Source organism: Thunnus maccoyii, chromosome 17 (genome assembly GCF_910596095.1).
Source record: "Thunnus maccoyii chromosome 17, fThuMac1.1, whole genome shotgun sequence".
NCBI classification, from domain to species: Eukaryota; Metazoa; Chordata; class Actinopteri; order Scombriformes; family Scombridae; genus Thunnus; species Thunnus maccoyii.
The window spans coordinates 17,138,444-17,155,117 of NC_056549.1; the positions used below are offsets into that span (position 1 = coordinate 17,138,444).

At 39.5% G+C, this 16,674-nt stretch overlaps 2 protein-coding genes across 2 annotated transcripts; one reads left to right on the forward strand and one right to left on the reverse strand.

Moving 5' to 3' along the window:
* Positions 1-1,217: 1,217 nt before the first annotated feature.
* On the reverse strand, positions 1,218-3,980 carry ccdc167 (coiled-coil domain containing 167). The gene is made up of 4 exons (XM_042391439.1): positions 3,833-3,980; positions 3,571-3,665; positions 2,778-2,830; positions 1,218-2,252 (listed from the first exon to the last, which is right to left on the reverse strand). The coding sequence occupies exons 1-4, from the start codon at positions 3,881-3,883 to the stop codon at positions 2,134-2,136; spliced, it is 318 nt and encodes a 105-aa protein (XP_042247373.1). The 5' UTR covers positions 3,884-3,980; the 3' UTR covers positions 1,218-2,133.
* Positions 3,981-4,166: 186 nt separating this feature from the next.
* On the forward strand, positions 4,167-14,145 carry kif25 (kinesin family member 25). Its single transcript, XM_042391438.1, has 16 exons — positions 4,167-4,254; positions 4,383-4,464; positions 4,650-4,715; positions 7,104-7,226; positions 7,461-7,602; positions 9,257-9,360; positions 9,461-9,546; positions 9,658-9,697; positions 9,790-9,857; positions 9,947-10,021; positions 10,126-10,272; positions 10,596-10,772; positions 11,350-11,504; positions 11,611-11,859; positions 12,707-12,862; positions 13,116-14,145. The coding sequence occupies exons 2-16, from the start codon at positions 4,396-4,398 to the stop codon at positions 13,265-13,267; spliced, it is 1,809 nt and encodes a 602-aa protein (XP_042247372.1). The 5' UTR covers positions 4,167-4,254; positions 4,383-4,395; the 3' UTR covers positions 13,268-14,145.
* Positions 14,146-16,674: the final 2,529 nt, after the last annotated feature.

Here is a 16,674-nt window from a genome sequence, read left to right on the forward strand (position 1 = left end):
TGTCCTGCTGCCTTAAATACACAGTAGTGCAATGAATCCACGTCTGAAAGTAGTCCCAAACAAATGCACGTTTTAGTCCTGTGTAAATTGATTTTTAAAATGATATATTTGTAAAAGGTTAAATCTATAATTTACATCCTCAATAGGAAATTAATTGAGGGTTGGACAAACACATTGTTGGTCTTTTCCTGGGATTCAATGACAATAAGAAATAGAAAATCATCAGCCCTGAATTGGAATTATAACAAAGAAAAGAGCTCAGACTTGGTAAGGCTACAGCTATAAAACATCAGAGACATTTAAATGCAGGACAGTAATAAAATCATCTGAACCATCAGCTCAGCTGCACCAAACCTGACCTGTATGAAAGGTATTACAATAGGTGTAAAATGCTCAACAACAGAATATAATAAGAGCAGTGACACAGAGAATCACTGCAACCTTTGATAACACAACTTATGGGGATAATCATTTGGTCTTTAGGTGAAATTGGGTTAAGAAAATGTCTTTACAGCTAAAATAATGGCAGATAATGATCATTGATTTACTAAGTTCACATCATTTTAATGCCTTTCATTACATGAAAGAGTTTGACCAGGGGAATGTGGGTGAAGCATAATTTCAGCTATTAAATCTATTCAGTCCTGAATGAGAACATAGCTAATAATGAGGGCCAAAATGATTATGAGTCTTGGGTTTTTAAGTGACGAGAATCAATATCAGGAATTAATAGGAATGAAATTCCTAATCTTCCCCACTACTGAAATTATATTATAGTCTTACATAATATAAACTTACTCTGTTCCATCAACATATTAAATCTCCTGATGTGTTTCACATCGTGTGTGATGTGAAAATGACGCATATAACTGGACAAATTTGGGCTAGTATTAAAGCTGAGTCATCTGCTTGCAAATTAGATTTTATAAATGAAAATATTGTGATTTTAAAATATGAACACACTGCAGATACTGAACCTGTGAATTTCAGGTAGTAAACAAATATGTTTCCAAAATGGATTTGAAGCATTTATTATATATATGAAAACAAAAAGACCAAATAGCAGATGAACAGACCAATTATTAGTCAATTCTCATACCTCATGTCTTTTTTATAATCCTATTAGAAGATAGATATTTGTAAACATGTTTGGCATTTTTTTTACCTCCTGTTAGAAGATAGGTCAACATTCATATAAAAAGCAGAAAAACTGTGTATCTGCTGTATTGCCAAAACTCATATTTAATAAGAGAAACAAATGTGTCACATATTTTCATCCATTTAACCGCACGTCATGTGTACCATGCATTAGTGAATATATTTATTCATATGTCAATGAAAAATAGAAAAGCAGATTTGATTGGCACCATTTGATAAAGTGTCTGACCAATGTATTGTATAAAACAGAGCAATAATACATTTAAGTTATGACATAAGGCAAACTTTACAGTTAATTGGTTATTTCTGTGAAAAAACATTTTTTTGTATATACATTCTTCCTCATGTCAGATGTCATTTTATACAGTAAAGTCTTCATACAGCGCTGAAAATAAAAGATGTGAAGCTAGGGAAATGACAAAACGACTCACTTTAATATAACCTCATACATGTATGTGTTACAAAATGTACTAAGTCGCTGGTTATACAATCCCGTTTCACCTGCAGCAGTGTATAGATGTCCATTATGTAGGTTGGGATTATCATGAGGTGACCAACAGGCAAGGCACACACTGAATATTCAATGTTGTCACCTGATAGTTTAGTATTAACACAAACTATCAAAACACAGTGTTGCTGAGGCTGAGACAAGGCAGCATCTCTCTTTATGATGTTTGCTCATATAAGCCTGTGTGATGACAGCATGATGCTGACAGGTGGCACTTTGACTTGCAAAAAGTAACTTTGTTGGGTGGGAACACTGTGCTGGATAAATCCAACATAATTACCAAAAAAAGATCATGAAAATGACAAAGATGCCATCTAGAGGCAGAACTGAGGTACTTCCTCAACACGCACATCAGTTGTTTCATGTACTGCTGCATGTGCAAAGTCCTGGCCTGACCGTCAATCTAATGACACGCCTGTCCTGAGCTCCTTGAAGAGCAGTAGGTCCCTTTGAGAGAGTGGCTGGTATCATGAGTCTTCTTCACTGTAGATGAAGATGTAGTAGAAGAGAGCGCTGACAGCCAGCAGAGCCACTGACAGCAGCATGTTCTTCCTGTTCTCTCCTCTTAACATCTGCAGCTCCTTGTCTAGAGGAAGAAAATAAAATTTATTATTCATCTGGCAAGTTTATAAGATGTGACAAGGTCATATTTATTATGATTTATTGAGTCTTGTGTTTACATTGTTATCTACTGTAGATTTATAAAGTTATGTAAAAAAAAAAAAAAAAAAAAGATTGTAATGTGTAAAAGGGAAAATGTATGATTTCATTAGGGGGCCAAATATTTTTATTGTGGGGCTAGATTTGGCCCAGGGGCCGCTATTTGCCTACCACTATTCTGTGATCTTCTGTTTTTTTATGTATATGTTATGTATATATGGTAAATGGAGTTAACTTTTCAACCTTGATAGGACAAAGTGCTATACTCATTCACCCATTTACACACTAATCATGGACAAGGCGCTGGTCTGGCTATCAGGAGCAATTTTAACAACTTTGACAAGTGGACAGGAGGGGCCACAAGCCACAGCAGAAGACCATCATACTGTTTGTAGAATATACTGCAGTCACTTGTACAGCATGAATAAGCATTTTGTGGATATAGACTTACCTAACTTTTCAACCCTCTCATTCATAATTGCCATTTCATCATCCAGTTCCTGTCTGTGGAGCAGAAAGCACATATGATTTTTTTTTCACTCTCCGGACAAGCAGCAAAATGAGAAAGTACTTTGTTAGGTTTTTTTAACCAGTGGTGGAAAAACTATTCAGATCCTTTACTTTATTAAAAGTACCAATACAGCAATGTAAAATACTTCATAACAAGTCCTGCATGAAAAAACATACATAAGTAAAAGTACATAAGTGTTAGCAGTTAAATGTACTTACAGTATTGCATTAAAAGTAGTGGTTTGGTCCCTCTGAATATTACTATATATATGACATCATTAGATTATTAATACTGAAGCATCAGTGTTAGAGCAGCATGTTACTGTTGTAGCTGCTAGAGGTGGAGCTAGTTTGAACTACTTTATACAGTTTGCTAGTTTAGTCCAGTGGTTCCCAACCTAAGGGTCAGGCCCCCCCCCAAAGGGTCACAAAGATAAATCTGAGGGGTCGTGAGATGATTAATGGGAGAGCAAAGAAAAAAAACAAAGTTCTGATACACAAATCTGTTTTCAGTTTTTGGACTTTTTCTCAAGTCTTTGAAATATTTTATATTTATTTGAAATATTGGATCATTTGAACTGTAGAGGAGTGGAAGTATAAAGTAGCATCAAATGGAAATACTCAAGTAAAATACAAGTACCTCATCTTGAACTTAAGTACAGTACTTGAGTAAACGTGCTTAGTTACTTTACACCACTGGTTTTAAATGTCACAGTCTCCATCATCATCCTCACCTCTCCTTCTCAGAGAGCTTCTCTTTCCTGCTCCTGAACTCTGCTCTCTCCAGGTTGCCCTGGCAACGCGCCCGCCGCTCCTCCAAACGGTCAATCTGAACATAATAACAGGTGAAATACAGCTTATAAGAAAATACAGACAGGACGGTGAATGAATGACTGAAATGTGTACAGGCAACGCTGAACATTGGTTTAACTTTGCAGCAGTTAGCAAAAGAGCTACCAGGTAGCATAAAGCAAGGAAATGCCTTCAACGTCTCACCTCAGTGGCGACACTGATTTTCTCTCGTCGTTTGTCTTTCAATTTGGCCATTTTATGACAAGAATGAGTCTGTTGCTGTTGTCCTGAGAGAAGCTGTGACTATGCGGAAGTATTTCTTCTTCCTCGTTTAATTTCTTCCCCTCTTTGGGAGCTCTGCTGCCCTCTAACATTAGTTTACTTGTTGTCTCACAACTGAATGAACAACACGCCGCCTGTGAGTGCAGCTACTCAAACATTATGGCATACAATATCACATTAAATTGTAAATTATGAGTTACCAGAAGAAAACAATAATAATGAAGGCAATAGTTGCATAAATGAATTGACATCATCACATGTCCCGTCAGAAGTTATCAAAATTATCATGTAGTTTGCCTGAGCGTCCGTTTTCATCATCCTCCTCCCCTCTGCGAAGGAAACAGGTAAGCAGTGAGAGTTGTTGGCTGTTTCTAATCGGATTATATGACCTGAGAGGACACGACTTGATCATCTGAGAAGGAAAAGAGACGAGGCTACACACTCTCCTGTCTTTTATCTCCTTTTATTTCAGGGGAAAACAAAAAATGCCTCTCTTTATAAACCGGGACCAGATATTTGCACATCAGGTTCACCTGCTGGAGCACAAACTGAGAGTAAGTGGCAGCTAAATTACTCACTATGGCCTTATTATTAGTGTATCAGAGACTGTAGAGCGACTTGTACTGAAGTTTATTCATTCATGTTTTCCTAGTAACTTTTAAAAAACAAACATGTAGCCTAATAACTAGAAGGTGTAGCTACTATTGAGTCATGCTGCAATTTTTAATTGTATTTTCAGAGTAAAGAGGAGCGAATACTTGAACTGGAGACAGAGAATGCTATTCTTCATTTAAGACTTGCTGAGGTAAGAAGATTTCTGCCATTCATCACTCAGAGACTTAACCCTTTATTCTATTCTACTCATTTATTCTATTATTTTCTATTATACATCCGCATTGTCCACTAAATTTATTCCTTGACCTCCTGAATGACTCCTTTGTGTGAATGACTGTGTGTTCTGATCTGAATGATTTTTGTGCCAAGTGTGCGGGTGTGTTTGTGTGTGCGGGCTTTAGACATCATCGTCTTTAAGAGGTTTTTAGACCTTGGTACAGTACTGCTGCATGTGAATGAATTAGACTTTTGAATGAGTTTGAAGAGGAATTCAGCATTTAATTTGATACTATTCAGTTTGTGTCATCTTGAAAAGCTTGTTCCCACCTTTAGTTTATCCGCAGGTTTACACTGTATTTCCTTTAAAACACAGGTTTAAGGTTTTTGGTAGACTGAAATATTAGAACACAGTTCTTAGTGTGTAATATGAGAATAAAGACATAAGAAAATCATCCCAGCACTGTCACTTTAGCAAAAGACTAGTTTGGATGTTAGTAGGCAACTAGTAATACCCAAAGTGAGATGACAAATTGGGTTTTAGGCTATTTTCATTGTAGAAAAAGCACAGGTGAAATGAATAACATTAATTAACGATGACAGCTCCAAGTTCTATTATTATTGTGCATGCTGGCTCTCTGTCATGACTTATTTACATCATTAATGATACTGAGTACACCTGTGCTTTGGCACCCGTCTCGTAAAATACAGAATCGTCCCGTAATAGGAAATTAAATACATTTTCCGTATTGAACTGATACGAGACGCGCATTAGTGCCGTATTTTTGAGAATCAATTCAGTACAGGTCTATGGGAGATAAACATTAAAGGTTAGACGAGAAACAAGGTGTTTCCTGCTCTGCTATCCCTGTCTGCTGCTACTCTAACAGAGAATGCGCTTCTCATTGGCCGTGAGTGACAGCGTTGCTACGATACGAGGGTCCAGCCAATCAGTGCCGTTTGCGTCAAACCAATATGGCGTCGCGTTTCCGTGACGACGGCAAGTGCATAGTAAACACGTCTCGCACCTAGTGAACTTCTCTGCAAAGTTAAGTATGGTATGATAAACTTAAAATCTAAACCTCCAGAAAACCAACAAGGCGGTGAATATGTCATTAAACGAGCTGACGTTAGTGTGGCACTTCAAGCGGAGAGTTACCAGCTGCAGGCTAATCGTTGGAGTGCCACAGAACACAGAAGAAAAACGTGAAAAAGGGAGGATAGACAGGAGGACATGGCCGTTGTGTGGACTATTTTGGGAAATTAGATGAGGTGAGCATGAGTTTTGTTTGTAAATGTGTCATCATATGCTGTAATTCTATTGCTTTTCTCCGCTGGGACAAGAAGAGCAGAATAGTATTTGCATAGATGATTGCAAAACAAATTATTTTGAGTGCGGACCTATGAGTCCCACAGTTTATGTGGGCAGTTGCGCATGTTTTTGAGTATCTACAGATAATTATTAATTGTTTGACGTGCATGGTTGTAAGCCTCACAGCTATGTAGGCATTTCAAAACACTGAGTTCAAAACTGCATGGCTGGGACACGTTTTACTGTCATTTCATCTGCTTATTATTCGCTGACGTGACTTCTCACTGTAGAGCCAGAATTGGTCTGGTAAATGGTTGAAGCTACTGCAGTTTCCTTGATGTGATAATGTATGGTATGAATAGGACTTCTCACAACCAAGTGTGTGGGCATTTTTATGTTATATCTTTAGATAACTCTGCTTAAAATGAGCATAATGCAAAAATCAAATACTGTATTTGTTAGACTGTAGGTCCACAGTAGTCAGAGCTCGTCAATCTAAGGTCATGTATAGTCCCCCTTTCCCCACTGGTGTTCTGTATTTTCATTTCAGGAAGGTAGCAACTCTATGTGAGAAAGGCCTTTTATTTAGTCCATAAAATTGTAATGTCATGTAATCGATGTAGCTCAGTTACACCTGTGAGCAGCAATGTATTTATTCACTTTCTTTGCAGCATTTTTAGTTTGTCAGTAAACTGGTCATTCTATTAACTTCCTATAGAACGAATAAGTGGTCTCTGATCATTCAAAAAAGGATGCTATCATGCTGAATAACACCATTACTGACTGTGTAGGATCAGAGATGCTACTGTACAGGTTCTCATTCATTAACATGCGAGATACTGTCAGGCTAGTTACCTACTATCTCAACATTGTGAGTGTTTATCAGCACATTTGAGTAAAAATTCTATAATAGAAATTTGTCAGTTTCTATGATTTTCAACTACTCAGCAGCTGACAAACAAACTAGTCTCCCCAAAATGTCAGTCATACTGTAGTTTGGCATAAAGTGAACAAAGTGGTGCAGAATAAGCATGCTGATCTTCTCTTCAGTGTTTGGGGAAACTGCGTCGGGACCATGAAGCAGAAACCACGGCCCTAAGCCATCATCGGCACCAGGGGAATGCACAGGAGATAACCCGGTCAACCCTTGCCAAACTCCTCTCCGGAGTCCAGGTACAAATGCACTTAGAGAAACGTGTGTGTGTGTGTGTGCACATGGTACAGTCGGTGGTGAGTTGTCCTTACGTCTGTCTTGTTGAGATGTTTCCCTAAATAGCATCTAAATCCAAGATCCAAGGCAGGTTATACAGTGTAGAAACACACACAAAAAACACACACACTTGCCTTCAGTAGATAAACGTAACCTTCACACTTCATGTTTGCTCTGTGTGTGTGTGTGTGTGGCAGGTTGTGAAGCAGGACCTGAGTGAGCTTTTTGCAGTGTATGTGAGCTTTGCCTCTGAGCTGGAGGAGCAGAGCAAGCAGCTGCTGGAGAAGGTGGGACAAGCCAGTTCTACTCTAAATGGTCACAGTGCAGATGAGGTTCAAAGTAAGTATCTGAGTGTGAACATTTTGAAGCTTGGATTTATAATTAGTGGCCATCTTGGGAGTTTTTTTTTTTTTTTTTTTTTGGAGACAGAAAATCAGATTTGTGGCAACGGGATGGAGCTGAGGAGCTGAGGTGGAGCAAGCAGGCAGCTTTTCAGTGTCAACAATATGAATATTTTCTCGGTGGATTCATGTTTAAATCAGCACCAAAACACATTAAATAATGTGAAATTACTGGGACAACATACTTGTCCTGTTTTACGTTTTCTGCCTTATACTTCCTCTTCTGTCACTCACTCTTTCACCCTGGCTCCATACTGAAGTGGCTTACAGGTTGTGCCGGCTGTATCTCAATTAGGATGTGTGTGCTGGCTGGTAATCCTCTCACGCTGTAACCTCCCCTCCTCTCCTCTCTCTCTCCTTTCTCTCACCCCGCCCTTTGAGGTTGGTCAAGGTTGACTGTCCTATTCTATATTATCCCACAAGTCAGCTGGCTTGTCACTGCGGCTCTGTGGATTGGTGGGAACTGATCTTGTCAAATGCTTTGGCCCACATAAGCCTGTGAATACACTGTGCATAACGCTACAGGCTGCGCCAAACCAAATGGTGTTTCATGACCTTTTATCATTGATCCCAGTTAATAGAGTTGAAGAAATTTGTAGTTATTACCTGTACTTAAAAAATGAGAAAATATTCTATTTCTTGTTAGGATCAACCAGTCTGTATTTTAATTGAAGTTACTGAAATATTTCATCTTATGTTGCATTTTATTTGGTATTTTATGCAGCTGATTTTTAACAGCTACATGATGCTAAATTGACCTGTTAAAATCACCATCCTGGTATCTTTGCAGTCCGCCATTTTTGATACACTCGCCCAGATTTTTAAAAAAATCAAGTAAGGCATCTCATCACTAGAGATAATCCAGTCAAATCCAGATGAAGAAACAAATCATGGTTTTTCATAATTTTAATGACTATGATTTATGATGCAGCAATAGCAACCAGCAACCTAGTCTTGTGCATTGAACTAAGCTGAGATCATGTGGAAAAATTATACATCCGCAACCCATATCCCACAATAGGATATTATTCGAACTGATCTGTTACTGTTTTGTGGGAAGTTTGAAAGTAATTTTTATTTTAAATGATATCTAAAGAAAAAGAAAATTTAGATTCTATTCAATTATATTTATAATTAACCCAACCTATTCTTGAATGTCTGAGCCTGTCCTTTGTGTGAATGGAGGTGTTTTGTGCCAAGTGTATGTTTGTACATGTGTGTTCCAGGATTAAAGACTTGGCCTGAATTCAAAGGTTTAGATCAGAGAACAGGTGCCTCTGACTTGGAGTAGATTGTTATGCAGCCAGAGTTTCATTCACAACTGCTGTTGTCTATTTTAAGATAGAGCTGCAAGTTTTACACTGTGCTGCACCAGATTTGCTGCCAAATCTGACCTGGTGGCATGCAATGTGAAATGCCGTGTAGAGGCTTTTCATTTTTATCGTTTAACTTTCTCAAAATGAACATGTCATTGACTTAATGATGTTAAAAGTCTGCGCAAAAGCTGTTCATGTTTATGATACTGATTGGATTTATTAGAAACACATTTAACATCGTTTCCGCTCAACCAGCTTTCTGCTCTCCCTGACCAGACTTGCAGGCTCGTGTGGAGGCTCTGGAGCGCTCTCTGGAGGAGGAGAGGGAGAGGTGCAGAGCAGAGAGGCAGAGGAGGAGAGAACTTCACAACACAGTGGTGGTGAGGAAAGATGTTTTATTGCCATGTAGTTATGGTGGGTGAGCAAATCTGATGGGCTCTAATGTTGATCTCCCTCCATTTTTTCTCTGTTTTCCTACAGGAGCTGAGAGGGAACATCAGGGTTCATTGCAGGGTGCGTCCAGTTCTGCCCTTTGACCACATCCAGTCCTATCCTTCTGGATCAGGGTGGGTCATGTGCCAACACTAAACAAATACTGTATCCTAACTGAGATATGAAGATTTTTTCCTTGCTTGAAAAGATGAAGATAATCCAATCCTGGTTCTTGTGTCTTTCAGGCCTGCATCATCAGAGGAAGTGGTCTATGCAGTCAGTGATGTGAGTTTCACAGACTCTTAGTGTTGGATTTTATTTAGTTGTTGGTCTGCTTCAGTGTCCTCACTACTTTCTTCTTCATTTGTTGTTTTAAGGACACAGTGATGGTAAATTGCATAAAGACGGGGACTCCAGTGCAAAACAAGATGTTTGAGTTTGAGAGGTAAAATAAAACACAGTGAAGTGTGCATTATTCTATTTTATTTTCATTTTATTAATGAAAACTCACTGTGATGATTTTGCTTCCTCCAGGGTGCACGGACCAGAAGATTCCCAGGAAGCCGTGTTTGAGGAAGTCAAGCCACTCCTCACGTCTCTGCTGGATGGGTGAGCGTGCAGAAAAAAAACTTTATAAAATACACGACAAACAGCACAATATGGCCTCATGGATTCAGCATCAGTTGACTGTCATCTGCCTCACTGCCCCGCAGCTATAATGTGTGTATCATGGCGTACGGGCAGACAGGCAGCGGGAAGACTCACACCATGATGGGATCCCAGCTGCTGGAGGAGCACTCAGGGACGCAGCAGGAGGCACAGCAGGGTATTATACCCAAGGCTGCTGCTGAGCTCTTTCGGTAACAGACTGCAGACTCACTGAGGAAGAAAAGCCTGTCATTTGTCTTTTTGCAGAATCTAGATGCTTTTGTGCTCTGCGTCTAGCTTTATATGAAGCTGAAACCACAGTAGATCTGGTCTATTGTGTCGTTTAATCAATCAGAAATGTAATTAATTCATTCCATTAATCCATAATGTGCACTTTGAGCTGAAATAGAATATAATTTGGCTGAAACATTGACCTTTCCTTCTCTTTTTACCTGTCCATGTTTGTATATCTGTTCTCGTGTGTGTGTGTGTGTGTGTGTGTGTGTGTGTGTGTGTGTGTGTGTGTGTGACCCAGGCTGATCTCTGAGAAGCCTGTTGAGAGCCACACGGTGGAGGTGTCAGTGATGGAGGTGTACAACAACGAGGTGTTCGACCTGCTGGCCAGAGATGAGCAGGGCAACGCCGCAGGCCAGCGCCGGGACGTCATCACCACCTCCTCTGGTACCAGCCAGGTCACCTCCCTCACACACGAGTGAGTACAGCCAGAGCTGAAGCTGTGTCTTGTTAAAAATAAGACTTTGCTATTACACCACTAAAAAAAGGCTGAAATGGCTCAAACGACTCGGCTGAGTTTTTTTAGTCCCTTTCAGCTCATTGTTTTGATTGTATGTTCTGAAAACTCATGTCAAATCAACCTTGTTTCAAGCGGCAGTAGAACGCTATTTTCAGCTAAAAATTTCTGATAAACTCACTAGATGCTACCTGCACCAGCACCAAATGGTAGACAGGTAAAGGTGAAGAAAGCAGGTGATGAATCTAGCAAGCTCAGGAGTTGGTGGAGACTAAAACAGAGCTAAAAGGAGACGGAAAATTACATTTGTCAAGTGGCCAGAAACTCCTGTGCCTGCTGGATTTTTAAAGAAGGCAATTATGTGCTAATTTTCTTGCCATAACAACTTAATAAGGTTTATTTTTATTTCATTTGTTCTGGAGTTTTTCTGTAACCGAGTTGCCAAAAAAATAATTATTGCAGTTTTAGGGTATAAAATTCCAGGTTCGTGTCTTGTTTTAATGACTGTCTCTGTATGTTTTGTTTTTTTCGTCTACAGGCCTGTGTGTAACGCCTCTGAAGTGATGCAGATCGTCAACAGGGTTCTGAAGCGCAGGGCTCACTGTCCCACCCTCGTCCACACCGACTCTTCACGCTCTCACCTCATCGTCACACTCACCATTTCCTCCAAGAGCCCCAACGCAGTGGCCCTGGGTGAGATGCATTCATTCACTCACAGACCTGCACAGTTAGATAATTCTTGTTAACATAAATGACGCCTTTTTATCCGTCACTGTGACTTTATTACGTTTTCCTTTAGCCCGTAGGCTACAGAGTGCCAAGAAGGACATGCAACGCTCCACCCAGAAGGAGTGGTGGAGTCCGCGCTGTCGCCGTGCCAACCTTGCCGCCCGCCACTCATCTGAGGAACATCTTTCCGCAAGCACCGCCTCCTCTCCGTGCCCCTCCCCCTTCAGTTCCCCTTGCCCCTCCCCCAGACACAGCATCTCACAGGCTCCGTTCAGGACCAAGCTGCAGCTGGTTGACCTGGCAGGAAGCGAGTGTGTTGGTAAGTTGCATATCGGTCTATGATTGGCTTCCAAACTAGTTGTGATGTCACAAATTATGCTCGAAGGTACACGCCAGATTTGAGCACAGAGAAACTTTCCACTTTAGCAGATGAATGTGAAAACAGCCTTCTAGTGTCGACCTCTGCACATACATCATTTTGCACAGTGAAGGTCAAACATTCAAGTGAGGTACCATTAAGCAAATCACATTTTTGAGTGGTTGCAGACTTTCAATTTGCAATGTCCTTTAAGGATGCAACTGACAAGATTTTACCTGAAAAATATGCCCATTTTAACAGATCAAACTGCAAAAATGGAGTCTTAGGCATGTTTGAGATGATAAACTGATGCCAAAAATAGAATTCAGGTGTCGAGTAGCATCGCATCTTTGCTCTATTGATTCAATTCTTAAGAAAAAAAGATTCTTAAATCATCCTTTTAAACTAAGCTGGACTCACCAAATAATAGATCTGTCTCTTTCTCATTAGGTTTGTATTGTTTTGTATCACGTATCATCAATATAATGTGCAGTATTGGGAAACATGAGGTTGATGACTTTTTTTTGTTTTTGGGTATTTTAGTTTGAACAGTTTTCAATCAGTTACCAGTCGTTTTTTTTCTCTCTCCATGTATTTAAAACATTAAATATCAAATGATTAATCCACAGGAAAAGGTTAGATCAGTGCTAACAAAGAGGAGGGATCAGGTCTTTGTAATTATTATTTTTCTTACCTTTATTTACCCGGGAAATGTTGACTGAGCAGCAAAGTACAACCACAACCTTCTGCTGATCTTCAGGGCCTAAGATAATATAATTGTGTGTGTGTGTGTGTGTGTGTGTGTCAGGTATGTCTGGAGTTTCAGGAGCAGGTCTGTGGGAGGTGTCCTGTATAAACCGCAGTCTCTCTGCTCTGTCGGACGTCCTGGGAGCTCTGGCCGAACAGAGACCACACGTCCCCTACAGGAACAGCAAACTCACCCACCTTCTACAGGACGCCATAGGTGAGACACACACACTTTAAACCTGGGACCCATGTGTCTCAGGTCTGCTTCCACTGGGAAAGACTCATTCATCCCGACAACAGCTGAGATATTCCATATGTCAGTGTTTTCATGCGTACTCAAACACGTCAGTAATTTTGGAAAATGTCTTTGTTCATGTCTAAAAATGAAAAAGCACAGTTTGTGTAATCTTCTTTTTGTAGTTAGTTAACATCTTGAATCTCCTCTTGTCCTTCTCTATCTTGTCCACCAGGTGGCGACGCGAAGCTGCTGCTGATGCTGTGTGTTTCTCCCACCCAGCGCTTCATCACAGAGTCTCTGCAGTCTCTGGGCTTGGGCACACGGGCCCGCCAGGTCCAGAAAGATCTGCCCCGAAGGAAGAGTAACACCCTCAAAGTTAAGTGAAGAGAACCAAAGAGAGAGATTTCATCCTTTTGTAGGTGCTGCTGCAACATGGACTCTTTATCAGTCATTTATCAATCATGCCAACAGAGCAGATTTGAGGGTTTAAGTTCCACAGAGTACAAGAGCCCTTGAAAAGACAGATGAATCAAAGTTCACAGCCTTAAACAGTAAAACAATATCTTACTCCAGTTATTATACATCCTGTTCACCACTCAGTTACTTGGCACTGCATGTTCATTTGTATTAGCAGGGTTAAACCTATGTTTTGTTGTTTTTTAAACTCCTAAACTGTGCAATAATAATAACTACAGTAATAGTGTGATATCCTTTTTCTTCCTCTACAGATTCAGAGCATTTAGTCTTTTAGTATGAGATCAACTAGTTTTGACAGCGTTGTTGCTGTGTATTTTATTTTTAAATAGATCTTGTTAGTATGAAATGTCTTGCAGGCTTTCTGAAACTGCAGATATATTGTAATACATACTCAGTGTGTAATTAATGCTGGTATTTACTAAGAGTGCTAAGTAGCTGTAAGTAACAATAAGATTACACTCTGGTTGGGTTATAATAAGGTATAATACCTTGACAATGTCTATACTTTACTTAGTACTTTGTTGTTTTCCTTTTTATCTAGACCAGTGTTAAGCTGTAGATCATATCAGTAGTGAACAGTTCTGTATATAAAAGGCTTTTTGACTGAAGTATTCTGCTGTAAATACATTTCAGTATTTGCTTCTCAAGCAATGCCTTATTTTTTAGCGTTTTGTTTGCAGCTATGTTTATTCAGTGTTAATACACATTTTTCAAACACCTTGATAGAATAGTCTCAGTAGAATATGGTGTCAATATTACTGCAAAATAAAGAGATGATCAGCAGATGTGTGTGTCTGCATGTATCAGTATGTTCCAGAAACTGGGTGCTGGAAATTCACTGGTATTACGTACAGACATGGCTGAAAATATGGGTACCTTCCACCTTCCACAGAAAAAAAACCTCAATTTTCTCTGTATTAAGTTGAAACTGACAGAAGTATTGTATATGGTATCCATCATTCTTTATTTCACATTGAATATAACTGAAATTTTGCTTTTGATTTACAACTTATCATATTATTTAATAGAATAAAACAAATGAAAATGTCATGGCCAAAAATATTGGTACCCTTAACTTAATATTCTGTAGCACAGCCTTTGGAGGCAATAACTGCAGTAAAGTTCTTTCTGTAACTCTGAATAAGGTTTCTACACTTCTCCACCGGTAGTTCAGCCCACTCTTCTCTCCAGTTTGATGGGTGCCCTCTCCTAACTGCAAGTTTCAACTAAGCAATGGGATTGAGATCATGACTCTTAGCAGGCTACTTCAGAACAGTCCAGTATTTTCTTCTCATCCACTCTAGGGTGTTTTTTTGATGTGTGTTTGTAGTCATTATCCTGCTGAAAGACACATGACCTGTGACTAAGACACAGTTTTCTGACACTGAGCTGTACATTTCGCTCCAAAATGCCTTGATAGTCTTCAGATGTCATTGTACCCTGCACAGATTCAAGGCACCCAGTGCCTGAGGCAGCAAAGCAACCCCAAAATATCACTGAGCATCCTGCATGTTTCATGGTAGGCATGGTATTCTTTTCTTTGAATGCTTCATTTTTTCTTCTGTAAACAAACAGGGTTGGTGTGATTTACCAAAAAGCTCAAATTTTGTTTCATCTGTCCAAAGCACATTCTTGCAGAAGGAATGTGGCTTGTCACCATGCATTTTGGCAAAGTCCAGTCTGGCTTTTTTGTTTCTCCCTCTTAGAAGTGGGGTCTTCCTGGGTCTTCTACCATGGAGCCCATTTTCATTCAGACAGTGACAGATGGAAACTATGGATTGAAACTATTGTACCTTGTACTTGAAGATCAGCTTGGGTCTGTATTGAAGTTTTCCTCGGTTCTTTCTCGACCATTCGAACAATCCTTCTGTTCAGTCTCGGGCCAATTTTCCTCTTGCGACCATGTCCGAAGATGTTGGCTACATTTCCATGGACCTTAAACTTCTTAATAATATTGACAGCAGAGGTCACAGGAACATCAAGCTCTTTGGAGATGGTCTTGTAACCTTTCCGTTGACCATGCTTGGCTATTACCTTTTTTCTAATGTCTTCAGACCACTCTCTAGTTTTCCTTCTGTTTTCCATGTTCAGTGTGATGCACACAGTGGCACAAAACAACAGAGTGAGTGATTTTAAACCTTTTAAACTGGCTGCATGAGTGATAATAAGATTGAAAACACCTGTGATACTAATTAAAACACAATAGTCTGCTCAAAATATCACTACAAATTAATTATTTCTTACAATTTCTAAAGGATACCAATAATTTTATCCAGGCTATTTTAGAATATCTTTGTAGAATAACCATGAATTCAGTTACTTTTCACAACTTTGTTTTGTTCCACTGCAAACCAAACATAGACATGCACTGATAATAAAAAAAAAACCCTTTTAATTTCAACACTGCTCAGGGTGAATGGTGCATTATTTAAATATATAAAATGCAAGGGAACCATTAATCTCAGTCACGTCTGTAATTAAAATGTGTTTAAAAGAAGTCATATACAGTTTATTGCTCACAAAAGGCTTTCTATACAATCTATTTCCATTGTGGGATAGTTGTTCCAGTGAGCTGTCTGCCGCTGTGTAGATTACAGTGAAGAGGAACACTTCGGCTATCAGCATTAGGGCAGCGTAGTATTATTTTTAGCTTTTGTTTTATGGTAAGTTATTTCGAACAGACAGGTGGAATACTCTGCAGTAAGTAGAAGCTGTAAAACTGATTGTCCAATGTGGAAAAACCCATCAGCATGATACTAAAGTATATAAGATGATGATTATTTCCAAATGCTATTTCAGGTCTGTTGACTACCGTTTAATGTTGGGAAGAAAACAAATCAGGCAATTTCCTCCAAGGTGAAACAGTTGGACATTATCCCAGCATGAATAGAATAACACACTGTATCTGGTAATTAAATCTCTTTTTCATCAGCTCCCCTTAGAGACACACACACACATGCTCTCTCACACTTTTAATAAGCTTCCTCCTACCAGTGTGCTGCGAACTATGATGTGAGAGCTGCACAATGTGCTGAAGTTAAAATGCATGCAGCTCCGGAGTTGACTTGTTTTTCAGGCGCAGATGTCATGTGCCATCCTGACATGAAAGCTGAAATGCCCAGAGCGTCTTTGAAACTGCAGGCTTAGGGGGATAAAAGGAGTGACAGGACAAAAAATAAGATTATAATGAGAGTGACAAGATAACAAACAGGAAAACTCCAGGAGCATCCTCTGTTTAGAGAGCGGACGGGGAAGAAAGAGACAGACGAAAGGAGAGGAGAGGAGAGGAGAGAGTGGAAGGAAAGGCAAAGACA